Source organism: Mobula birostris, chromosome 26 (assembly GCF_030028105.1).
Source record: "Mobula birostris isolate sMobBir1 chromosome 26, sMobBir1.hap1, whole genome shotgun sequence".
In the NCBI taxonomy this organism is placed as follows: Eukaryota; Metazoa; Chordata; class Chondrichthyes; order Myliobatiformes; family Myliobatidae; genus Mobula; species Mobula birostris.
The window spans coordinates 21,908,981-21,936,250 of NC_092395.1; the positions used below are offsets into that span (position 1 = coordinate 21,908,981).

Sequence of the window (27,270 nt, forward strand, 5' to 3'; positions counted from 1 at the left end):
AGATTTGGCATGTCTCCAAAAACACTCAAATGTCCACAGATGCACTGTGGAGAATATTTTAACTGGCTGCATCACCATCTGGTATAAGGGAGTGGGCTACTGCAGAGGATTGAAGTAAGCTGCAGAGACTTGTAAACTTGGTCAGCTCCATCATGGGTACTAGCCTCTGTAGTATCCAGGACACCTTCAAGGAGTGATGCCTCAAAAAAGCGGCATCCATCATTCAGAACCCACATCACCCAGATAGTGGATTCATTCTTAGTCCCACCCATCGTTAAGGACCCCCATCACCTAGTACATGACCTCTTCTCACTGCTACCATCAGGGAGGAGGTACAGGAGTCTGAAGACACACACTCAGCGATTCAGGAATAGCTTCTTCCCCTGTGCCATCCGATTTCTGAAAGGACATTGAACCCCTGACAACTGTCCCACTACTTTTTTTATTCCTATTACACACACACACACACACACACACACACACACACACACACACACACACACTCACACATATATATACACACACACAAAGGTTCAAAGCTTCATTTTGCTATCAAAATATACATCTCAGAAATTCTTTAATTCTCTGGGTAGCCATGAAACCAAGAAAGAAAAGATCATCGACCTCCAAATCCCTCCTCCCACACAAAAAAAACAATCAAAATGGATCAGGAAACTCGACTCCAGATCCCACCTCCCACACAAAAAACAAACCAAACAGATCAGGTACATCGACCCCCAAATCCCTCCTCCCACACAAAAAAACGATCAAAATTGATCAGGCACATTGACCTCCAAATCCCTCATCCCACACAAAAAACAAACAAAACAGATCAGGCACATCAATCCCCAAATCCCCCTCCCTGTACAAAATACCCTAAGAAGATTAGCGAGAAAAAACACAATATAAAAACTATAAGACTGAGAAAAGATTTTATAGCGTGTATACTTACCATAATTCAGTTTTTCTTCTTTAATATCATGCATTGCATTGTATTGCTGCTGCTAAGTCAACAAATTTCACAACATATGCTAGTGATATTGAGCCCGATTCTGATTCTGATTTTGATTGTGCCCTTAGTTCCAAGAAATTAAGATTCTCATCAGCTATACTTTCACCTTTTAACCAGGAGAGGACTCTCATGAGCAAGTTTACACGTGTGAGGAATCTGCTATCAATGGTGGAGTTGGATGCAAAGCAGAATTATCTGTGCACTACATCGAGGAATTACACGCCCCAGGTGCACTGAATTATCAGCACGGTAAGTCATCAGAGTAGAATTTTGGAATTGACTAAATTCAGCACACAGTAGCAGCCATATGTTGTATTCTGCCTCCAAAATTCCATTGACTTTGATGGAGTCCAATGGTGGAAGGAGGGAGGATTTAACCACCATACATTCTTGTGCTGCACAGTGAGAATTTCTACTGCTTTGCAGTTTAAAAATACTTCTCTAAAGCTTGCTGTCGCTGTTACAGAGTTGTGCAGTACAGAAACAGATGCTTTGGCTCACCAAGTGTGCAAAGACCACTTACACTAATGATACTCTAAGCCTTGATTTTTACCCCTATTCTAGCATCGACTCTAATGTTCTTACGGCTGACTGAAGCAACCATTGTTCTGAGCAGGAAATATTTACACAGCCTGAAACTGCGCTGCACTTTAAATGTTTTTTTTGTAATATGTATACTATGAATATTTAGAATGAAAATTGTAAAATCACATTCTTTTGATTTTATTTATTAATTTAAAATGGAGTACAACAAAGAAAATCTTCCTCACTTCATGAACTTTTTCCAGCTGCATCCAATTCCACCTGTGCGGCAACAAAAGCTATGCGCAAGGGAGCGTTTCAGTTACTGCGCAGCCGTGCACCAGTGCAGCTTAGCGGGAGCAGTGCATCATTCCTGTCAACTCCATACAGGTTCTGCCACTCAGCCTGCACGTTAGGATCAATTTACAATGGACAATTAACTTAGCAACCTGCACACCTTTGAGGTGTGTCTGGAAACCAGAGAGCCCAGCACCACGGTAGCATAGCGATTAAATAAAGGTCCTCCCTGCGCCTCGTTTGGTGCATCAGGTGGTGACCTTGTCATTCCTTTACCGTTTTGTCTGCTTTATGAGGCCTGGTTGCCAGCTCGATGCTCAGCCTAGCATGGATGGAAGTCGTGCAAGGAGCCGGCCAGATTTGAACCCAGGATCTCTCGCTCTGGTGCAGGTGCCTCTACACCACTGCCTGGCGATTAATGTGGTGCTATCTTAGCTTGAGCTGTTACAGAGTTTAGAGTTTAATTCTGCCACCACCTGCGAGAAGTTTGTACTTTCTCCCCATGACCGCCTGGGTCTCTGGTTTCCCACAGTCCCAAGGCATATCGGCTAGTAGGCTAATTTGTCATTGTAAATTGTTATATAAATGTGATTTGGCAGTTGTTGTTTTCTTTTACTTCTTTTATATATATAAATGATTGTAAGACGTATTGCTCTGGGAGTTGGTTCCTAATGGTTATTTTTTCTCTTTTTTTTGTTTTGTAGTTAGTGGGTTTTTTTTTAGTTAGTTGGGGTTCTCTTTTTTTCTTCTTTTTCTTTTATAAAAATTTTTTTTTTATTAGCATATATAAGTTTTTTTCAGCTTTATTAATTATACATCAAGTAATTTGTTGAACTTCTGTATTTTATAGCTGTAGAAGATTATATATCAATAAAAAGATTTTAAAATGAAATGAAAATGTAAATTGTCCTGTGATTAGGCTCGGGTTAAGTAGGTGGGTTTTGGGCTGTGCGGCTTGTTAGGCTGGAAGTGCCTGTTGTGTACTGTGTCTCTAAGTAAAATAGATGAATGAAGGAATAAATAAGTAACCCAGAAAGAAAGCTGGCAAAGACGGCATGAGGCATGCATGCCTTCATCAAGAGTGCAAGCGTTGGGCTGTCTTGTTCCTGCTGTACAGTACAAGCTGTTTGTGAGACTGCACCTGGAACATTGTATGCAGTTCTGGTCACTATACTGTCGGAAAGATGTGACTAAGCTAGAAAGAGTTCAGAAAAGATTTACATGAGTATTGCCAGGGTTTGATTTATAAAGAGAGCCTGGATTAGCAGGGACTGTTTTCCCTGAGGAAAAGGATAATAAAATCATAGGGAGCATAGTTAATGCTGCCTTGTTCCCCCCCCCCCCCCCAGGAAAGGGGAGTCTAAAGCGAGAAGGCATAGATTTAAAGGGAAACTGAGGGGTAAAACTGTCACACAGAGTGTGGTGGGTATTTGGAATGAACTGCCAGAGGAAATGGGATAAATGGAGCAGGGTACAATTACAATATTCAAATAGCATTTGGACAGGTTTATAGATAGGAAAGGTTTGAAAGGAAACGGGCTAAGTGCAAGCAAAGAGATGGATCTTTGGTGAGTTTGGCCTAAGAGCCAGATTCTGTGCTCTATCTTACTGGATGACTGAAACAGACGTGGTCACATGGAAAATGTGCAAACTCAGTACGGACAGAACCAGAGGTCAGGATTGAACCCAAGCCACTGGAGCTGGGGATCAACAACGCCAGCAGTTGTACCATCCATCACAAAGGTATCAACATGTGCTGAAATGATTTTTGCTAGGCAGACCTCCTGTACATAGCAGCCTTACTCCACAGGTCCCCCTGCTTCGGGGTGCTGCTGTGTGACGGAAGGCTGGAGTGGGTGCACTGGAAGAGCTTCTTCTCTTTATTCAGGCAATGCGCGGAGTCCTGCGCTGGGAGGCGAACTCCGCTTGTCTCACCATTCCCCAACAGCAATGCAGCAAATGTGCAGGGCTGCCCTGAGGCACTGGTTTGGACTTTCCCTCCTCCCAATCTTCACGATCCTACTACACTACTGCTCATTCAAAGTGGCACAGTTCTCTATTCCAGTGGAAACTGATTTGCTTTCAGAGTCGGAATCGGGTTTACTATCACCAGCATGTGACGTGAAATTTGTTAACTTAGCAGCCCCAGTTCAATGCAATACATAATCTAGCAGAGAGAAAAAACAATAATAATGATAACTAAACAAGTAAATCAATTACGTATATTATATAGATTTTTTAAAAAATGTGCAAAAACCGAAATACTGTATATTAAAAAAAAAGTGAGGTAGTATCCAAAGATTCAATGTCCATTTAGGAATTGGATGGCAGAGGGGAAGAAGCTGTTCCTGAATCACTGAGTGTGTGCCCTCAGGCTTCTGTATCTCCTAAGTGATGGTAACAGTGAGAAAAGGGCATGCTCTGGATGCTGGAGGTCCTTAATAATGGACGCTGTCTTTCTGAGACCCTGCTCCTTGAAGATGTCCTGAGTACTTTGTAGGCTAGTACCCAAGATGGAGCTGACTAGATTTACAACCCTCTGCAGCTTCTTTCAGTCCTGTGCAGTTGCCCCTCCATACCAGACAGTGATGCAGGGTGTCAGAATGCTCTTCACAGTACATCTATAGGGTTTTTGAGTGTATTTGTTGACATACTAAATTTCCTCAAACTCCTAATGAAGCATAGCTGCTGTCTTGCCTTCTTTATAACTACATTGATATGTTGGGACCAGGTTAGATCCTCAGAGATCTTGACATCCAGGAACTTGAAACTGCTCACTCTCTCCACTTCTGATCCCTCTATGAGGATTGGTATGTGCTCCTTCATCTTACCCTTCCTGAAGTCCACAATCAGCTCTTTTGTCTTACTGACATTGAGTGCCAGGTTGTTGCTGTGGCACCACTCCACTAGTTGGCATATCTCACTCCTGTACACCCGCTCGTCACCACTTGAGATTTTATCAACAACGGTTGTATTGTCAGCAAATTTATAGATGGTATTTGAGCTCTGACTAGCCACACCGACATGTGTATACAGAGAGTAGAGCAGTGGGCTAAGCACACATCCCTGAGGTGCGCCAGTGTTGATCATGAGCAAGGAGGATATGTTATCACCAATCTGCACAGATTGTGGTCTTCCGGTTAGGAAGTCGAGGATCCATTTGCAGAGGGAAGTACAGAGGCCCAGGTTCTGTCAATCAGAATCGTGGGAATGATGGTATTAAATGCTGAGCTGTAGACAATGAACAGCATCCTGACATAGGTGTTTGTGCTGTCCAGGTAGTTTAAAGCCGTGTGAAGAGCCATTGAGATTGTGACTGCCATTGATCTATTGTGGCAATAGGCAAATTGCAATGGGTCCAGGTCCTTGCTGAGGCAGGAGTTCAGTCTCGTCATGATCAACCTCTCAAAGCATTTCTTCACTGTAGATGTGAGTGCTACTGGGCGATAGTCATTAAGGCAGCTCATATTATTCTTCTTAGGCACTGATATGATTGTTGCCTTTTTGAACCAAGTGGGAACTTCTACCCGTAGCAGCAAGAGGTTGAAAATGTCCTTGAATACTCCCACTAGTTGGCTGGCACAGGTTTTCAGAGCCTTACCAGGTACTCCATCGGGACCTTCCGTCTTGCGAGGGTTCACTCTCTTTAAAGACAGCCTATCATCAGCCTCTGAGACAGAGATCACAGGTGCAGCAGGGTATATTCTCAGCTGTAGTTATATTCTCCCTTTCAAAGCGGGCATAGAAGCCATTGAGTTCTTCTGGTAGTGAAGCATTGCTGCCATTCACGCTATTGGGTTTCGCTTTGTAGGAAGTAATGTCTTGCAAACCCTGCCAGAGTTGTCGTGCATCCGATGTCGCCTCCAACCTCATTTGGAATTGTCTCTCTGCCCTTGAAATAGCCCTCCGCAAATCATACCTGGTTTTCTGGCACAGGCCTGGGTCACCAGGCTTGAATGCCACAGATCTAGCCTTCAGCAGATGACGTACCTCCTGGCTCATCTTTTGTATAAAGGTTAGCGTCATTTGTCACATGTACGCTGAAACATTGAAACGTAAAATCAGGATTGTGTCAACAACCAACACACTCCCAGGTAACACATACCAAATGCTGGAGGAGCTCAGCAGGTCACACAGCATCTATGAGAAGGAATAAAGATACGACGTTTCAAACCGAGACCCTTCATCAGGACCACGGATGTGCAGGTGCAGCCTGAAATTGTTGCCATGTGTCTGGTGCCAAAATAGCATGGCCACGACTTAGTAATGCTAACTCACCTGTGCTCCTTTGGAATGTGGGTGGAAACGTGAGCACCTGGAGGGAACCATGTCATGGGGAGAGCATCGACAGGAATTGAACCCTGATTGCTGTTGCTGTTACAGCATTACGTTAAACGTTCCACCCTTGGTGGAGGAGACAGCAGAGCAAGACTCTTCTGCTCTCTCCAATGGGAATGCATAGCTCCCCCAGTCCCATTCGAAAGCAGATTAGGGGTATGTTCCCCAGCTCCAGGCCTGTATTCTCTCCTAAATCAGCACCTGTCGCCCAGTTCTCTCACTGTGAGATCTTACTGTGCACACATTGGTTGCCATGGTTCCTAAATTATGACAGCCACTGTATTCAAAACTAAGCTGCCTTGAGACCCTTTGAAAGGTGCCATTGAAATGCAAACCCCTCTTTTTAACTCTGATTGTGATTTGAGAGTGTTACACGAGCTTTATTTGCAATACTTATGAAGGACCACTTAGGTTATTTCCACACTAGATCGGATAAATCCGTAACCGAAGCCTTTTCTCTTCATTTTGACCTTCTGTCCACACTGAAACAGTGTTTTCCTCCCCCAAAAACGGAGCTTTTCTAAAACGCTTTCCAGAGTGTGTAAATCTGAAAACTCCGGTTGGGCGGTGTAGTGTGTACGAGGTAACCGGAGCTTTTTGAAAACACTGTCATGACGTGCAGGAACAGATGGTGACGGCAGCGCGGCATTTCATTGTTTTCTTGAACGCAGCCTCCAACACCACAACGGTGGCGGACAGCTTCATGCGTGTGTTGTTTACTTTATCGTCTACGTTAATAGCTTGTTTGGAGTTAAACATAGCTATCTACCACGCACAGGCAGCATATCTACGTTCAAAAAGGTGTCTTTTGTACTCGCAGTCGTTGTGTAATGGATCTGCACAACGTCAACGTCGTAATCAACTGTTAAAAGACCGGCCGTTTTGGAGACGACCCGGCCGAACCAGTGCATGGTGGAACAACTTTACAAATGAAGTTGTGGTTCCTGAAGGATGGTGTGATAACTTTAGGATGTCCAGGAGCTCCTTGCTTCGTCTAAACGAACTATTACGTCCTCACATCGAAGGCCAGACAACACGAATGAGATCACCGCTGGATGTGGTTAAAAGGGTCGCTTGCACTTTGTACTACCTAAGCGACGAAGGAAGGCTCAGGAAAACGGCTAACACATTTGGATTGTCAAGGCAGGTGGTGTCCAAGATAATTAGAGAAGTATGCAAGGCTATAACTGAACATCTGGGCCCTGCATATATCAAGATCCCACGCACAGAGTCTGAAGTGAGATACCTTGTAACCAACTTCCACCATGCTCACGGCATGCCACGGTGTTTGGGGGCGGTTGATTGCACACACATCAAAGTTAAACAGCCTACAACAAACCCCACAGATCACCCGAACAGAAAGGGCAGATTTTCTTTGAACGTGCAGGCTACATGTGATTACAAATACTGCTTTATGGACATTGTTGTGAAATGGCCAGGCAGTGTCCATGATGCTCCTATATTTGCAAATTCAAAAATTAATGACCACTTGAAAAACGAGAGGATCCACTCTTACAGACGAGTTGTGGTGGAGGGTGAGGATGCCATTCCTGTCTTTTTTTGCTGGGAGACCCTGCATACCTCCTGATGCCTTATGTTATGAAAGAGTACACTAACGGTGGTGTGACCCCACAGGAACAATACTTTGGCATGTCCCTCTGCAAGTCAAGAATGGTAACTGAATGCTCTTTTGAACATTTGAAGGCAAGATTTGGTGCTCTGCGCAGAGCAATGGACATAAATATGGAGGACCTTCCCTTTGTTATTTATGCATGCTTTGTGCTGCACAATTTCTGTGAAACAAACAAGGAGACTGTCCCTGAGCAGAATGTTACTGCAGCTTTGCAGTATGACAGAGAATTACAACCCCCCCACACAACCTAACAATTTCAGAACAGATGGCAACGAGACCCAGTAGGAGGAGATTCGCCCAAATACCCGTTCTAATGTGGACAGAGGTACTTTCAAAAACACCTGGTGTGGACGCCTATCGTTTTTACACGAAACTGGCATTTTCAAAATTATCTGGTCTAGTGTGGACGTTAGTCTCCTAAATGACTAACAATGGATTTGGCTTTGGTTATTCTGATGGAAATGTTTTCTTTTCTCTATAAGAGGGCAAGGGAAGCACAAGCCTATGAATGGGGATGAACACAGGCAGAGAAGGGCACCTTATGGGATATCATGTTGCAGTTGTACAAGATGTTGGTGACACTGAACCTGGAGTGTTGTGTAAATCTTTGGTCACCCATTGTGGGGAAGATGTCATTATGCTTGGCACAGTACAGGCAGCACAGATGTGTAGTGACTAGCGTAACGCTTTACGGTGTCAATGATTGCGGTTCAATTCCTGGCACTCTTTGTAAGGAGCTTGTGCCTTCTCCCCCCTCCACTGCGTGGGTTTCCTCTGGGTGCTCTGGTGTCCTCCCACATCCTAAAGACATGGGAGTTAGTAAGTTGTGAGCATGCTCTGTTGGAATTGGGAACATGGGTACATTTGCAGGCTGCTCCCAGCATATCCTCGGACTGACAGAAGGGCATACTTCCCTCTGTGTCCCACTGTTTTGATGTACGTGTGACAGATAAAGCCCACCTCTCTTGAGCTGCGGAGAATGCAACGAAGGTTTGCGAGAAGTTGCCTGGACATGGACATGGAGAGATTGGGCATGCTAAATCGGAACATAGGAGACTGAGGAGTGATTTTATAGAAGTGTATAAAATCATGACAGGTGAAGACAATGGAGAGAATTCTGATTGGTTGCACCACCACCTAGCATGGGGGCTCCAAAGCACAGAGGCTGTAGAGCAGGAGTTCCCAACCTTTCTTATGCCATGGACCAATACTATTATGCAAGGACACCGGGTTGGGCACCCCAGCTGTAGAGCATTGTAAGCTCAGCCAGCTCCATCACGGGCACAAGCCTCCTCACCACTGAGGGCATTCTCAAGAAGCAATGCCTCCAGAAGGCAGCATCCATCATTGAGGGCTGTCAGGGATATGCCCTCTTCTTATTACTGCAATCGAGGAAGAGGTACTGGAGCCCGAATACCCCCACTGAATGTCTTAGGAACAGCTTCTTCCCCACTGTTAAGATTTCTGAATGATCAATGAACCCATGAACACTATTTGCTATTTCTCATTTGCACTATTTATTCATTATTGTAACTTTTTAAAATTCTTGTTCTGTACTGCCATCACAATATGAGAAATTTCCATGATAATAAACGTGATTCTGATATGGTTACTGTACACAGTCCTCTTCCCAGGGAAAGATAATCAAAAATCAAGAGTGGTTAGGATTAAGGTGAGAGGGGAAAGATTTATATGGGATCTGAGGGGCAGCTTCTTTATGCAGACAATGTATAAATGGAACGAGCTGCCAAATGAAGGTACAGTAGTACAGAGGTTGGCACAACGCTTTACCGTACCAACAACCCGGGCTCAATTACTGCCGCTGTCTGTAAGGAATCTATGTATTCTCCCTGTGACCGCATGGATTTCCTCCTGGTGCACCGGTTTCCTCTAATGATGTACTGGTTGGTAGGTTAATTGGTCATTGTAAATTGTCCCGTGACTAGGCTAGGGTTAAATTGGGTTAGGGGTGCAATAAATTTTAAAACCGGACGTGGTTGAGGCGGGTACAGTAACAACATTTAAAAGACATAAGGTACATAAACGAATTGGAAAGGTTTAGAGAGATGAGGCAAAACACAGACAAGCTGGACCAGTTTAGGTGGGCACCTAGGCCAGTATGGATGAGTTGGGCCAAGGGGCTGGTTTTCATAGTGTATTATTCTACGACTCTAAGGGGAAAAGTATTAGAGCCATTCTGGGGCAGCATTATAGACTCAGATTACTGCCGTGAACCCTAATTAAGATTCTCACCTGGAGGCTCCTCACAATAGCACTGAAGACACTCAGACTCAATACTTATTGTTATTTAAATTTCTTTAATGTATGATACAGTATTTCTTGTCCGCCTGAGTGAATAGAGCATTGTTTTGCTTATTTTTTTATATCAGAACCTCATCTGTCATGAATATGTGACACGGAAATGATAACACATTATACAAATAATTCAAATATATTTATATATAAAAAAAGTACTGTACCATTGTCAAGGTCAGCCAAGAAGTACCAATTAAATAAAGCTCTCCAGCAACTAAAACATTACAATAAATATATAAATTATAAAGAGAAGTCAAAATATGTACAGAAATAACCAGAACCTTTCATCACTCAGGTTAAAATATCCAGATAATTACAAATTGAATGACGCAGTTTCGAGTTCGTTGATCAATGGAACAAGTGAAATCTCCACCAATCTTCCATCTGCAGGAATGGTATTCGAGCAATTTTAAATTGTAAACAATAAATAATGTCAGAAAAGCAGAATTTTCCAGCGCTGTCTTCAGAGAACTCCGAGTAGGCAAGAACACCAGCAGGAGCATCAGCCTGCCCTTGTTTAATCTCTATGTAAAATATCTGGGCAGTTTCACAGAGAGTGGGCGCCGTCATTGAGTTGGCGCCGTTGTTGAGTTGGCCAACGGCTGAGCTCAAACGTAGCCCAGGCAGATGGTATGAAACTCTCCACTTTCTCACTTTGCAAGATGGAAGGAGCCAACCATCAAATCAAACACAGCCTGGTTCCCCGCAGATCTTTTTAGCACTAGGATTGGAAATCTCACTACGCGAGGCTACGTAGAAAACGATTTGGCAGGGGTGGGAGGAGGAATCAGAAATTCCACATGTAGCTTGGCATGGGGCGGGCTGGCATTCACTTCTTGCGCTGTGGCGTAAGGCTACACAGAGCAGAAGGGGGTCTTCACCCATGCTGTACCAGGGCTGTGTTTGCTTGACCCCTGATTATCCTTCGTTAGTGTGGCATGCTGCATTTTCAAGTTCAAACCTGGCAATGCAAGCTATGGGTCTATCAGGGAAATGCCCTGCTTCTGGCAATTATGGATGAGTCAACTTGCAACTGCTGTTTTCAGCTGTGCATAACCTTAAAAATTATTCCAGTGGCCCTCTACATATCACCTCCCTCCACACAATATTGTGTGAGCACAAATAACTCGGAGGAGGAGTAGGTCATCAGCCCCTCTCAAGCCTGTCCCATCATTTGATACAGCCATGGCTGATCTATGCTTGCCTCAACTACTCTCCTGTGCAAGTTCCCCGTAGCCCTCAATTCCTTGATCATTGAAATATTTATCCATCTCCACGTTAAATATATCTAATTTTCTCGTCTCCAAGACCCTCTGGGGCAATGAATTCAGAGATTCACTACCTCTGAGAAAAGAGATTTCCATGCAACTCAATGTAAATGGCTTGCTCCTCATCATGTAACAGTCTGCTCTGACAAACATTCCTAGTTCCACCAAGATTAAGGCCTAGAAACTCGTCCTCAGTCAGGGGCACCAAGCACGTTAAACATCGTCTCCTGTCCTTCAACTCCGCTTCTGAAACTTGCCTCTACTGGCTTCAATGGAACCCGTTTTCAGAAATGGATTTCAATAGACAGCTGTGAACTTATTCAGCGCCAGCGAAAGAGAATAAATTTCCATTCAGAAGTGACATATATTCCTCTCGCCTTTTATTCTGCCTCCACCCAAGTGGAGTACCCTCTCACTGCATTTTGAAGCTCTAACCAAGGTCAGGTATGAACTTAAAGGCAGGCCAGGCATTCCTGTTGCCAGGGATGTCACTGAGTAGCTCTACAACATTAATTTGAATATCAAACATTGCTTTTAATAGTCTGACTTTTTTTTTGTCTTTTTAAAGTGGAGTGCATTGTTGCAAATGTCTCGTCATTACTCATATGAAGGTCCTCTGAAATGCTCCTTCCCTTAGCGGCGGTAGTTTTGGGAGAAGGAGGCAGGGAGCTGTCAGGTTTCTAGGCATCTATCTAGCAATGTAGCGGGAGCAGTTGCAGAAAGAAATCTCACAGCTGCTCTTTTTCAACAACAAGAGTGCAGGGTGATGAGTGGAAGGCATTGTGGAGCTGTGCTAACCCCTGACGTGCCTTTTGCTTGTACAGGTCATGACTACAGCAGTAAGGGACAGCTCCAGGTCACCGAGTGCCTAATTAGAGCAGTATAATTGTGCTTAAAATCTAACAGTGTCTATTTGACGATTCCCAGTGAGGCTGACAGACATGATGGAAGTGGTTGTCAATGTATCCAAGTTCCTAATTGTTCATCAGTAGGTTTCCCAAGCCTCTTAAAGTCCAACCCGATGTCCCCATTGTGAGAGGTGGAAACAGTTAAGGCTGGCCAACAGGGCTCTGGTGAAGCTGTATAGACCAATCCCCTGTACAGTGGATGCAATGGATTGCAGAAGTGTTGATGAACTCCAACCATACTGTCAACTTCAGAGGACGATGGAGATGGGAGGTCATCGATGGCCCATGCTCCACCAGGAGCAAAGAGCCCAAGTAAGTAAGTAGGATTCTTATCTGCTGCCTGCACACCCAAGCTCATGTTCAAGCAAGCATGGCACAAAAAGACGCCCGATTTGCGACATGATGAGGGAGACGGCACAAATGTCACGGTCACCCCCTGCTGTTTGCTTTCTGCCGATCAGAACATGGACACAAGCACAAAATGCTGGAGGAGCTCAGCAGGTCAGGCAGCGTCCGCCCGACCTGCTGAACTCCTCCAACATTTTATGGGTGTTGCTCAAGATTTCTAGCATCTGCAGAATCTCTTGTGTCATGGGTACAAATCGTTCACACACACAAAAAAAGCATCGTCCCTTTATTTGTAGAGAGGTCGGCCTGGGTCAAAGTAGTGAGAGAAATGTATACCTTGGGAAAGTAAGGCTCCCTCCTGGGAACAATGTCCTTCCACACTGAGAACCCAACAATGTTTGAGGTTTCAGGTTTAATTCTCAAAAACAAGGGACCAGAACACTGCAATGCTGATGCCTTTGTTGTCAATACATCCCAACCAGCGTCAGTCCTTTTATACACACAAGTATGTAAAACAGCCAAGATGGAACTTACCCTTTCAATGCTAATTCTGTATAACTTACAAGCCTCTGGTCACTTACACACTTCTGCTCAAGGATGCCCCAAACTAGATAACAGGCAATCAAAACAAAAATTGCAGATTCATTTATTAAAATTAACAACAGCCCGCCGGCGTAAGGTGGTCTTAGAAGCCTGCCGTAAGCCCAACAAGCCCTTGCATTTACATAGCACCTTCTACGTAACAAAACATCCCAAGGTGCTTTGCAGGAGCGGAATCAATGTGCAATATGGAGCTAGCAAGAAGGCTGGAAGTGTTAGAAAGGAGAAAGAGAGAGAGAGAGAGAGAGAGAAGTAGTCAGGCTTAGTCAGGAATGTCACAGCTTAGAACCCAGGTGGCCGAGGGCAAGGACTTCAGTGGAGCAAGTAGAATCAAGATTGTACCAGTGGCCAAATACAGAGGTGTGCAACGGGAGGATCTGTTTATTTAGTGATTCAGCACGCTATCAGGCTCCTCCCGCCCAACGAACCCGTGCCACCCAATTACACCCACGTGACATACTGACCTATGAACCTGTACAACTTTGGGATGTGGGAGGAAACCAGAGCCCCCAGAGGAAACCCACACAGTCACGGGGAGAACTGCAAGGAGTTTTTATGCTTTTGCGACCGCGTGGGTTTCCTCCGGGGGCTCTGGTTTCCTCCCACATCCCAAAGACGTACGGATTCGTAGGTTAATTGGTGACATGGGTGTAATTGGGCAACGCGAGCTGGTTGGTCTGGAAGGGTTTGTTACCGTGCTGTATCTAAATAAAATTAAGCGGAGGGGGGAGGTTTGAGAGAGAGGCGTTGTCATGGGTGAATCAAAACAAGGATAAAAATTGTAAATTGAATTTGCAGGCCATGTCTCACATATTCAGTGACTGGGGTTGTTTGTGTAGAATCTGATACATTATAGGAGTACCTTTAGGACAAGGACCGGGGCGATCCTCCAAGGGCAGTTAGAGGTCGGCATGAATTGCTGTCTTTGCCAGTGATGGCAACACCCTTAGCATGTAGTAAGTGGAGATGCAAGAAGATGGGAAAATAAAAAATGGTGAAAACACTACAGTCAAGCGGAGTGGAGAAAACGGGGTAATTTCCCTATGAATTAAACATCGTGATCACTCTGCAGTAGGTGACTGAGATTAACAATGCAAATACTTTATCGGTAATTATCCACCAAATGGCATTTTTCTGGAGAAATTACCCAGTTTTTACTTGGAGAAGCTGCCGCAGGTTCTGCTCATTCCGCACTTCAGAGTGTTTTCCGAATAAACTGGCTTTGCCAGCTGTGGTTGTGTGCCCTGCCCACCTCCTACTCACTGGCTATGGTATTGATCGGTGCATTTTAGTTTAAAAGGATTCAGAACAGCTCTCATACCGAACTGCCTCTGAATTATCAAACTGGCAACAGTGGGAACAACACACATAAAATCCTGAAGGAACTCAGCAGGTTAGGCAGCATCTATGGAAGTGAATAAACATTTGAGGTCTTGGGTCGAGACCCTTCACCGGGACTGGAATGGAAGGTAGAAGATGCCGGAATAAAAAGATGGGGGGAGGGGAAGGAGGAGAAGCCAGGTGGGAGAGAAAGACAAACGGCTGGAGAAGAAGGAATCTGATAGTAGAGGAGAGTGGACCATGGGAGAAAGGAAAGAAGGAGGGGCACCAGGGAAAGGAGTTAGGCAGGGGAGGAGAAGAGGTAAGGGGCCAGAGTGGGGAACAGAAAAACAGGAAAGGGGGAGAGGAAGAGAAAAAAAAAGGAAGAGAGGGAAAATAATTTACTGGAAGGAGATATCAGATATGGATTTGTGAGCTGCACTCCCACCTCCAGAGGAGCTCAGGGTTGAAGTCCAGCTTTGGGGATGAGACAACAAAATGCCCAGTGCCATACTGAGAGAGTGCTCAACATGAATGACTTGTTGAACTGAAACCTGCGCAGCATTCTGAAGGAGGTGGGAAGGCAGTTCTGTTGCTCAAGCCAAAATTAACCCCTCTGTCAACAGCTCAAGCAGATGAACTATTTCTGTGGGAGTCTGCCAAACAATCTGGCTGCTGCATTTTGAAGGGGATTCAGTACAATTAAGTACAAAAACAACTTGGGAATCCCAGATTTGTGAAATGTACAAAAAGAACATTGTCTTGTCTTCCACTAATAATTAGTTTGAAATTAAGGGTGACTTTGTGCTATTAGCTGATTAACTGGGCTGGGGTAGAGTTGTGGAGAAGGGACACAAAAGCCACAAACAAACTTATAATAGGGAACTTAGAGATGAAGGGCAGGAGGGAAAGGAATTTTCCACAGGTCAGACAAGGGTAGAACCCTCAGCAGTGCCAAACATGGGCCAGAGATTGACTTTATGAGGCTCTGCAGTCAACACTTGGGCAGCTGTGAATCCCACCTCACGCAATGAGCTCCTGGCAATGTGACACTGTGCCAATGTTCCCTGACCAAATCCTCCTCCGCCTTTTGGTAATATATAAACATCTTAACGCCTGAGGATTTATATAAAGACCCTCGCCAGTTATCAGAAACAATGTGCTGTTATTCCAGGGATTATTTACAATGTAATTTTTAAGGAAAGCTACACTACAAGGATTTTTGCTTTTTTGACACTTTTTTTCCCCTTTAAAACACAGATTTCAGAGCAACATTCTTCCAGGCTTACCCGTTGAACAAAGCTGTCAGACGAGGCAACTCAATTCATCAATGCGGCAATTAAAAAGTCCTCAAATGGTCAAACAAAGCCCACTTTCACTGTGAAAAAGCAAGCAGGCTTCAATTTCTTTCTCTCCCTTTTAAAGCAACCTCTTCAGAAATATAAGGAGCAGAATATCTATATGTATAATATTTTCGGTCACATTTGCATGCAGTACTATCACATCTCCTAAGAAGGACATGAGGTGTAAGGTACATTTTAGTCTTTGTTTTCTTCTTAAAACTAACCCCTGGAAAGCTTCCACTATATTTTGCTCCTTGTTTAAATTTCCCAGTGTATAATACTATTCTAAGACCACTGAAGCATTGATTTGTTTTTGTTTAAAACAGTTTAGCTCTTATTTTTCACCCATGTTTCAACTCTCAAGATTAGATAAGGAAAGCTGAACTTGTATATTACATATACAGGCCGCAATAATAAACTTTAAAAAATCTGTTTGGTCCATTTGGTCCCTGAATGTCTAAGAGCTAAAGTTTCAATACGTTCTGCGGTACCATGTCAATCATATGGATTCACACAAGCCACACTCACACACACACACACACACACACACACACACACACACACACACACACACACAAACGTTTGTTTGCTCACGCACTCTCACATGCACACACACACACTAACACGCACACAGAAACCCTCAGCCATGGCAACTATCACCTAGGAGATCTGGCTGTGTGCTCGATGACACAGAACTGCGCCAAAGCAGCTTCCTCTGCAACCTTTAAGACAGCTGTCCTTCCCTACGTCGTATTACGTCACATCTTCATCATGTGTTGTTGCTATTGTAAGATCGATTGAGCCTTCTTGAATAGCTGCAATGAATTTTCACATTTTCAGGGTTCTTTAAATGTTTTCTTGAAGTTTGTATTTCTGTTATCTCTCCCTCTCTGCACTGGTAACTCAGAAACAGCCATCTCAAAAGGTACGCGCTCATATTCCTCACCGTCTCTGCCCTGGTGAAAGAGGAAACATAACAGGTGTTGAATGCATAAAAATTACAGAACATCCTACTCAAAGCTCCCCTGCTGCTAAAGGTGAAGACAACTTTCATTTATTTAAATGAATTTTTTCTAAGATAAATACAGTACTCCCAGTGGCCACTTTATTAGGTATATCTGTAACCAGGCGGGAGGACAAGATGGCGGCGTGACACGGCATGCGCAGCTCTCCGGTGAAATGATATCATATCTGTTAAATAGGGGCCATGGACAATTCTGATTTGATGGAGACAGACGTGAGAAGCACAGAGGAACATCTGGAGAAATTTCTGAAATGCTGGGTTTGCTGCCGCTGCTACTGTGCAATCGAGAATCTCCGGAGGGAAGGCCCCAAAATCCCTGACTTTGCCTGCTGCTGGCTACCGAGGCTGGGGTCAAAGCATTTGGCAGAGATGGTGCTTGGTGCTCGGTGTCGGTGGGCTGATCAGAGCTTGAAGTTTTCAGACGACTCAGAGTTGGACTGTGGTCGGGCATGGCAGGGAGAGTTTTCTTCCTTCTCCTGTCTGCGTGAGATGTGGGACCTTCGAGAGACTTTGAACTTTTTTGCTGTGCCATGGCCTGTTCTTCATCAAGTTATGGTATTGTTGCACTGTTGTAACTATATGTTATAATTATGTGGTTTTTGTTAGTTTTTCAGTCTTGGTCTGTCCTGTGTTTCTGTGATATCACACCAGAGGAATATTGTATCATTTCTTAATGCATGCATTACTAAATGACAATAAAAGATAATCTAATCTAATCATAATCTAATCTAATCTAATAATCTAACCTGTTTATTAATGCAAATATCTAATCATATGGCAGCACCTCAATGCATAAAAAAGTATGCAGGCGTGGTGAAGAGGTTCAGTTGTTGTTCAGACCAAACATCAAAATGGGGAAAAAAATGTGACCTAATTGACTTTGGCCATGGAATGACTGTTGGTGCCAGATGGGGTGGTTTGAGTATCTCAGAAACTGCTGATCTCCTGGGATTTTCATGCACAACAGTGACTAGCGTTTACAGAGAATGGTGCGAGAAACAGAAAACATCCTGTTCTGTGGGTGAAAATGCCTTGTTAACAGAGAGGTCAGTGGAGGATGGCCAGACTGGCTCAAGCTGACAGGGAAGCGACAGTAACTCACGTGTTACAACAGTGGTGGGCAGAAGAGCATTTCTGAATGCACAACATGTCAAACCTTAAAGTAGATGGGCTATGGTAGTAGAATACCACGAATATACACTAAATAGCCACTTTATTAGTTGCCGGAGGTATCTACTAAGGTGTCCGCTGAGTGAACATGATCAGGTTTAGACATTTGTCACAGGGTACTTACACTGATATGTTGGGGCCACTGATTACTGGGGAATTTGGTAGAGGGCTCCAAGTTCTGGCTAAGTGAAGTAGTTCAAACAGGAAACTTCAAATAGAATCATCAGTGGTGGACATTCCCTCCATTTGGGATCACGTCCTCGCTCATGGTCACACATACACCTGTCCTATGGGTGTTTGCTTTAGAAATGGGATTACCAGCCATTTGTTTTTCCCAATGCAAAAACATAGCAGCCAATAGGCTGGATCCTTCCTCTCCTAACAGTTGGGCTCCATTCTACCTGTTTTCCACCCTGGAACTTAGCCGCTCTTAATCATTCTAGTCAGCAATATAACTGTCTTTGTACCTTGCTTCTCCCACACATATGTTGTGATGACAGCAAATTTCTTTCTATAGAAGAGTTACCTGTCTACCATTTCCCCTGATTCCCTCCTCCTTCCCTTTCTCCTATTGTCCACTCTCCTCTCCTATCAGATTCCTTCTTCTCCAGCCCTTGACCTTTCCCACCCACTTGGCTTCACCTATCACCTTCTAGCTAGCCTCCTTCCCCTCCCTCCACCTTTTTGTTCTGGCAGTTTCCCCCTTCCTTCTCAGTCCTGAAGAAGGGTCTTGGCCCAAGCCGTTGATTGGTTATTCATTTCCATAGATGCTGCCCGACCTGCCGAGATCCCCCAGCATTCTGTGTGTGTTGCTTTGGATTTCTAGCATCCGCAGGCTTTCCCATGTCTATACAGGAGATATTTTCTCATTAAGACTGTCAATCGAAGATCTTCTAATTATCTAGCACAATAACCACAAGGCCATCAGAATCTCAAAATTCCTTCAATGGTGATTTAGTTCATAAAGAGCTATTATGGACTGATCATTTCCCAGGACACATGTAGAGCAAGACACTTCCACTGAATCATCCGTTTACTTGAACAGAACATCGGACTGCATGTGGGAGGAGGCTGCTCAACCCCTCAGTTCATCAGACCATGGCTGACTTTCATCTTAACCCTATAACTTGTCTTGGTTAAGCACCTCAATAAAAAAGTTCCATCCATCTTGGTTTTGAAATTTAGTGGGCCTGCCCGTCCCCCCACCTCCCACTGCTCATGCCTTAAAAGAGAGGAATTCCCCATTTATTGTTACCCTTCATGTGAAAGCACAAATTCTTTCTTGGACACAAACCTGCTTAACATCATCGTGGGCTTGGGAAACTCACGGTCCCCAAATTACGACAGGGCTCCATTCCCGAGATTGGTCAGTAACCTGAACTGTCCGTAAGATAGAAATGCATGAAAACTGTGCGCGGGAGCAGATCACAAACAGCGGCGACGAGAGAATGGGCAAGCATGGGCGGAGCAGCCGCCAGCCAGACCCACTGACTCGGTCGGTGAATGGGTCTCCTCCATACATCCAGCTCTGCTCGGTGTTACCCAGCCCAATTGTTCAGGCATAAGGTTTGGGAGTGGGGAGGGAAGGCACTCACCAATGCCCTTCCCCACCCAGCAGAAGATGCCTACAGTCCCATAGCAGACAGCAAATCCATCCCCACCCTGCTGGTCTCCCAAACACTTGATCCTAGATACAGGGCATCCGTAAGTCAGGCATTGGTAACTCAAAGTTCAAAGTAAATTTATATCAAAGTGTGTATGTGTCACCATATACTCCCCTGAAATTTATTTTCTTGCAGGCATTCATGGTAGATACAAAGAAATACAACAGAATCGATGAAAAGCTACAAACAACCAAATGAAGGCAAACTGTGCAAATACAAAAAACATACTAACAATAAGTGATAAAATAATACTGAACATGAGTTGCAGAGTCCTTGAAAGTGAGCCCTTGTGTGGTGCAATCAGTTTAGTGTTGATCTAAGTGAATGTGTCCATGCTGGTTCAGTAGATGCAGCTGCAAAATAGTTGCTCCCGAACCTGGTGATGTGGGAGCTAAGGCACCTGAGAAGGCCTGTGGTGGAAATAGAATTAATGAGGGCTTCCGAGGGGAACGGCATAGGAATTTGAGGAATCGTTGTATCAGTATCGGTGGGATGAATGGCCAATCTCTGCACCATAACAGTTCCATGATTTTATAAGACCCAAGAGGTCAGAATTTAGCAATTCTTGACTTACCTAGAAAATCAGAAATTCATGCCCTGAATCACAGTCGGTCAGTATGGGCGACTGGTGTCCTTTGGCCGTTTTAGCTGGACTTTTAACCTCTTCATGCCAATCTGAAAACCGTTCATGGCCTGGATGGCGGCCTGGGCACTAGTGGGGTTATCAAAACTCACAAAACCTTCAGGAAACAGAAAGAGAACAAGGTTGACAATTTGCATACAAGGCCACATTTCCCAACATATAGGAAGGTCCCAGTCCCATTCACTCTCCCAACCCAATTCTATCCAAAGCACCTCTGCAGCTGCAAGGACTTGATTGCTCTCTTCCCCCATTCTCAGTTACACTGGCAGAATGAAGGTAGTTATCCACCAGGAGGTCCTCACAGGCAGGTACCGAGCTGGTTCCTTTCAACTTGGCTGTCTGTAGGGTTGCCCTCAGGGTAAAAAATGAGAAACAACAGATCCTTATGCATTGGGGGAGGAAACTCTGCGTGAAGGCAGAGTTCCACTCATTAGATACTCACTCCTGCCAATCACCCAGTTAGAATATTCCACGACGGGGCCACTTGGTGGTGCTATTGCCCACTATATAGCAAAGCCACAGTGGGTGAGAAGATGGAGAAGGGGTGAACACCTTGTGGTGGGATCACCAAGATTGGGACCCCCATCAAAGCCTGGATACCGTGACATCAGCTTAACTGAATCACTGAAGGAGATTTTGAAAGTCCAGACCTTGAAATTTGAGATTAAATGTTTGCTCCCTATCTTAAAAAATAAGTAGCACCATGTGACCTCTTGACTCTACTTCACCACTCAAAAACATGGCTGACTCTGTTGCTCAGATATACTTATTCATCCAGTTGCTGTACCCCTGGATTTGTTTGGAGTCCAAAAATCCCAGTGCCTGTTGAATGTACTCAGCATTCACATCATCTGAGATAGCGAATTAGAACCTGCTGAGGGAAGGTATTTGTTCGCATTTCAGTCATCAGTACCCAACTCTTTATGCTTCTGCCTGAGGAAATAACCTCTCAGCATCTTTTCTGGAGATCCCACAAAGAGCATATCTTGCATTTGCTTAACAACTTTCTTGCCATCCACTTCAAAGCAACTTCCCTTCCATTTACTGAACAGGCAAAACAGTGCCCAGGAGTTGACTTAGCTGACAAACTGGATTCCTGTTAACTGCAGTAGGCAACCGGGTATATCATCAAACATAGACCATTACAGTACAGTACAGGCCCTTCAGCCCACGATGTAGTGCCGACCTTTTAACCTACTCTAAGATCAATCTAAGCTTTCCTTTCGACATAATCATTTTTCTACCATGCATGTGTCTATCTCAGAATTTCTTAAATGCTCCTAATACACCTACTTCTATTATCACCTCTGGCAAGGCATTCCACACACTCACAACTCCTTGTAAAAACTTATCTCTGACAACAACCCTATACTTTCCTCATTAAAATGATGACCTCTTGTATTAGCAATTTCAGTCCTGGGACAACATTTCTGGCAATTCACTCTGTGAATACAACTCCTCATCATCTTGTACACCTCTATCAGGTCACCTCTCATCCTTCTTCGCTCAATCAACCAATCTTCATAAGATATGCTATCTGGACCAGAAAGAATCCTGGTATATCTCCTCTGCACCCTCTCCAAAGCTTCCACATCCTTCCAATAATGAGGTGACCAGAACTGAACACAATATTCCAAGTGCGGTCTAACCAGGGCTTTATAGAGCTACAACATTACCCTGTGGCTCTTAAACTCAATCCCCCAACTAATGAAGGCCAACATCTAATGCCTTCTTTAACAAACCTTATCAACATGTAAGGCAACGTTGATAAAACAAACTACCTGCTAGCATCAGATTTTACTTTTGGAAGGACCCAAATAGGATCTTGTGGGACTGGGTTGGGTAGGGGGAGGAGAGGAGTGTTTGGTGCATTGTTAAGGAAGTCAGTGTAGCTGAGAAAATAAGCCACTCTATTTTAACTGTAAAATATTATATTGAATAACGAACTTTGTCCAGTTACATCGTGCAAGGTTGAATACTCCAGTAGCTCATGCAAACTTGTTGACTCCAGTTGGATATATCCCTGGAGATTTTAGCACTTCCCTTTTCCCCCTCCACCAGCGGATTTCTGAATAGACATTCAACCAACTCATGAACACTACCTCACTATTTTTTTGCTCTCTTTTTGCATTACTTACTTAAAATTATATATATTGTAATATATAATTTTATATTCACTGTGTTGTACTGCTGATACAAAACAACAGATATTAAACCTGATTCTGACTCCCCTGGAGCTTCCTCGCTTGTTCACTCCATCCACTGTCTCATTCTCCAGGTCCACAAGGAAGGCAGGGAGTGGGGGAGTCTTTAGGACCCCCAAGGTTCTACTGTTTAGTTCGACTCAAATCTTGATGCACAAAAAAACCTCCATTGATCCCATTCTTCAAGATTTCTGCCCCCACTCCAGCACCCCCAGTTTTGCATGTGAAGGTTACCTCAGTTTCACTCCTGTCTGGTGCAGCATTAACTTGTGAAACTTGACCTTTCCAAAGCACCAAACCTTCCATGGATATATCTACCTTTCATTCCTTAAGAAATTGAATGTAAGCTTTCAGGGTGAGGGGTGCCTTGGACCTGTTGGCAACACTCACCAAAACATTTACTCTGATTGGTGGCGCGGTCCATGAAAACCTTTGATGAGATCACGGACCCAAAGGGCAGAAACATCTGCATGAGCTCACTGTCTCCAAACTCCTGCGGGAGGTGGTAAATGAAAAGATTGCAGCCTTCTGGTCCTGGATGTGGAGAAATTACAACAAAGCAAAGAGAAATCAGCAGGGAAAGGTACCTACAGAGCGAAGAAGGAGCGGAAGTGAAGGGCAAACTTGATGCCAGAGTAAAGGTCAAGAGCAGTGAGGATAGCTTAAAGGAATTCTAACTCTGCAACTGCGAATGGAGAGGTTGGGGCAGGAAGTCAATGAGATTTAAAAATATATTCATTTGCATTATCAAATAACCCAACTTATAACCTGAGAGAGATAGACAGCACAAATGAAATAGCATTCAAGAGTTTGGATGCTTGCGTGCTTCAATGACCCAGAGAGCTATGTTGGCTTGAGTCAAAGCTTTATGCATTGGGTTTTGGGAGGGTCACCCATGCCAAGCAAGTCAAAGGGTATAGGCCAGACCAATAGTGGTCCACTGGCCCTCCAGGTTCACGGGTTCAGCTCGGGGCTAACAGTGACTGGTAAAACAAAATTGTTACAGAAATCGCAATGAAGAATCCTTCTACATTTGAGTGAGATGGTATTCCAAAGTCTCTACCTGGGACTTGCATGACTGACAGTAGTGAAAACCAAGGGGAAGCTACTGACATGATGAAGGAAGCCCTGAACACCACCAAAGGTGGAGGACCTTCATTGCTGCCCTAAACACCAGCAGTGCAATGAGGACTAGGCTGGAGAGGGACTAGACAGAGGGGCTTCAGTGGGGGGGGGAATAGGAAGGTAGAGGGTTCAGCTCAGCTAAGAGAGTTGACATGCAAAGACGAACTTCAGATACAGGATAAACATATGGGCTTGAAAGGGGGAGTCTTGGTGTCACTTCATCATGCGGTGGGGTACCAGAGAGATGAGTGCCAGGGAGTGAGTGATGAACTGTATCAGGTTATTTATGAAAATGTGTCAGTGTGCATGTGGCCAACTGATCGTGCAGTGTATCGATTGACCTCCTACGCGAGGAGGGCTCTCCCTTCCTGCAAGGGCTTTCGAGTGCACACGTTTGATTCGTAGCTCCCGCGCTGTAAGCTGCCCAGCATGTACAGTGGCCAACTTGACTCACTGAGAACATTTAATCCTACTGCACCATTGTCGTTTGTGCTCCGCGCATACGTAGCAAGTTAGGGTACTGGATGGAAGTTTTTTCAGTGAAGATGTTTTGGATTAGTGGTCTGCATTTCAGTAGGGAAGTTAGGTACCAGAGGGAGGGTTCAGTAATGGAGGGATGGGTTTCAGTGGGATGGTTAGGGAACTGAAATAAAGGGCTTTGGGATGGGCTTAGGCACCAGAGGAATGGGTTCAGTTATGGAGTCCTGGCTTCATTAAAGGAGTACTGATACCAGAGGAATGGGGTCCACTGGGGGAGTTAGTACATTAGAGGGGCTCTCACTGGGAAGTAAGACCACTCCTGGGTTGAGGTGTACTTGATTATTAAAATTTCTTCAACATTCACAATCGTGTTATCAGGAAAAATAAACTAAGCAAAGGAAGAGTGTAAGATACCTGACCAAAAGCTTGGGGGAAGAATCGGCTTTCAGAAGATATTTCAGAGGATAAAAGCAAGGCACTGGTGGAGATATAGGGAGGTACAGAGAGCTATATTAAGATCTTGAAAGGCAAAAGTATGATTGCCATTTGCGGAGCTGTTAAAATCAGGCAAAATCAGGATTAGTTTGCATTATAGTGGAATGGTTCAGATGCATTGAATCTCATGTGTCAAAAACACATCTCCCTTATTCCACATTCCACCACATCCTAAACACCTCAAGCATTTTGGGTTATTGTGCCAAACATTTATCACCAATCTTTCATAAAACTGAAGTTGACTGGGAGAGATAACATCCTCCACTCTGAGGGAATGAGTTTCATTCTGGTTCTGATGGTGCTGGTAAATGTGGCATATTGGATCTGTCCTTTATACTTTCTGTGTGATGGTGCTGGACTGTCAGGACACAGAGGAAAGAAGTCATGCATCCCAATTAAGTCGACTGTACTGTCTCGATCCAGCTGAAGCCAAAATCCAAAGAACTCAAAATACAGTGACAACCCGTCAAGGAAGTTCAAGCAAATATTAAGCAAACTCAAGACTTCAGCAGAGAAGGTGCCAAGCTCTGGAATTCCTTCCTTAAAACTGTCTGCCTTCTTTAGCCCTTTGTCCTCCTTTCCTCCTCTCCTCTTGCCCAAATATGCCTTAATCGCAGAGCAACCAATTGTGTTTGGCAGCAGTGTTGTGTTGCACTGTGACAGGTGAAAGAAATGTTTTACCTGCTCCTTCAGGAGGCCCTGTCTGATGTCAGACCGGTTGAAGGCACATGCGGTAAGTCTTTATATTTTGGGTCCTTGGATCACATCTGCATTTTAATGTATGGTTTGATGTACTTGTGATAAATACTGTAAATCTGAATCTGATTTTGGTCTAGAACACTCCTGTGAAAAGTCAAGTTGCTAAATAATTTGTAAACTAGATTTCACTACTATAGCTCCCTCAGAGAAACTCATCCCTCCAGTTCCTGAACTCCATCCCATTCCTCCTGCACCTTGAGCTTCTGTACCCAAGCCATTTCACCCAGCTTCCCGTTGCTCATTCGTCCCCTTTCTCAGGCCCAGATTTTATTACCCACCCAGGAGAAAGTGATGACAAATCACATTTTTGGAACCATTCCAATCTCTCTGCTGATGGCCTTCCCATCGTGCTGTTGGGGGGATGTTCTAAAGATGAGCTTTATCTGTCCATAGGGTGGCGGGGTGGAGATATGTCTACCAAAGGTAGTGTAAGGTGCTACCTCCATCCACTAGCTTGCAGGTCACTCTTGGGCAAGGTGCAGCACCTGCTCAGCCCTCCGATCAGAGTCATGTGAAGCCATGGGAGCAGGTGGTGGACGGTCGTACGAGCAGCCGGTGCATATCACATGTCCTGGTTATGTGACCACTGACGCCAGGCATACAATCTCTCAAGAGTATTGATAATGGCTGGGGTCACTTGTCTTGTAAAGACACTGCCCCGAAGAAGGTAATGGGAAACTACTTCTATAGAAAAGTTTACCAAGACCCATCATGGTCATGGAAAGATCGCCTACGTCATCTGACAGGGCACATACAGTGAAATGCGTTGTTTGTGTCAATCACCAACGCAGTTCGAGGATATGCTGGGGGCAGCCTGCATTGTTGCTATGCTTCCAGCACTAATACAGCATGCCCACAACTAACTAACTCTAATTCTAACTATATGCCTTTGGAATGTACCTGGAAGAAACCTACTCGGTTACGGGGAGAAGGTAGAAACTCCTTACAGCGCAAATTGAATCCCGATTGGTGATTGCTTGCATTGTAAAGCATTGCGCTAACTGCCACCATGTCTCCCCAGGGCTTGGGCACATCAGTAGTGAAGAAGCAGTGAGGTAGGTTTGAGTTAGGATGGCACGGCACTTGGAGGGCAACCTACAGTGTTGCCACGCACCAGGAGCCCTTGCCGTACTTGGCGGGTGTGGCCACACATTTAGGAAATGCCAAGCCGGTGCTGAAGAAGGCAAGTTCCAGGGAAGGAGTGCGACTATGGACATTTGTAGATTTAACTCACCTTCCCTTTGCTGTGTTACGACAGGCGGTGGCTGAGGAAACGCTTGGCTGATCTGGGCAATCGCTGTCGGATACATGGCTGCCCATAAAATCACAAGAGAATGAAATTGTCAATTAGGCCGTTGAATCTCAGACTGTGATTGGCTCATTCATGTTTATCCCCAACAGCCATTACCTTACCATTCAGAGATATGGCCAAAAGACACTCAAAGCAGAACTTTAGAACCTTATCCCTGCGGGAAGACATACCATAAAAACTGAAGTCCATTGTAGTCATTTCTATATTAGACTGTGACTAACTACATTAACAGTGTCCAGTGTACTATTCAGATGGGCTCAAGCCCATATAATTAGAAAATGACCAAAATTCAATATCTCAGCATGCAATTAATGATTTAAGGGCTCTGTTACAGACAAGATGTAATAAAAGGCAGAAAGAGATAGAGACATGGAAACACTTCTGCTAAGAGTACCCATGTGTTTTCTTCTCTGACTCCCAGTGCTAAATAAAGTTATAAGCAGTGTACCAAAATGTCTCTTCTTGTGTTCTAAAGCTTTGGAAATGTTA

General features: G+C 44.4%; 1 protein-coding gene across 4 annotated transcripts in view; it reads right to left on the reverse strand.

Moving 5' to 3' along the window:
• Positions 1–13,910: 13,910 nt before the first annotated feature.
• Positions 13,911–27,270, reverse strand: part of LOC140187957 (CUGBP Elav-like family member 4) — a 588,861-nt gene continuing 575,501 nt past the window's right edge. For 3 of the 4 annotated variants that reach the window (XM_072243815.1, XM_072243816.1, XM_072243817.1), the window contains 4 exons: positions 26,704–26,781; positions 23,001–23,144; positions 20,338–20,503; positions 13,911–16,861 (listed from right to left, as the gene is read on the reverse strand). In XM_072243815.1, the coding sequence (XP_072099916.1) occupies positions 20,376–20,503; positions 23,001–23,144; positions 26,704–26,781 (350 nt within the window). In that variant the 3' untranslated portion in view covers positions 13,911–16,861; positions 20,338–20,375. The remainder of the gene's footprint in view (positions 16,862–20,337; positions 20,504–23,000; positions 23,145–26,703; positions 26,782–27,270) is intronic. The other variant, XM_072243818.1, reaches the window with a different exon arrangement.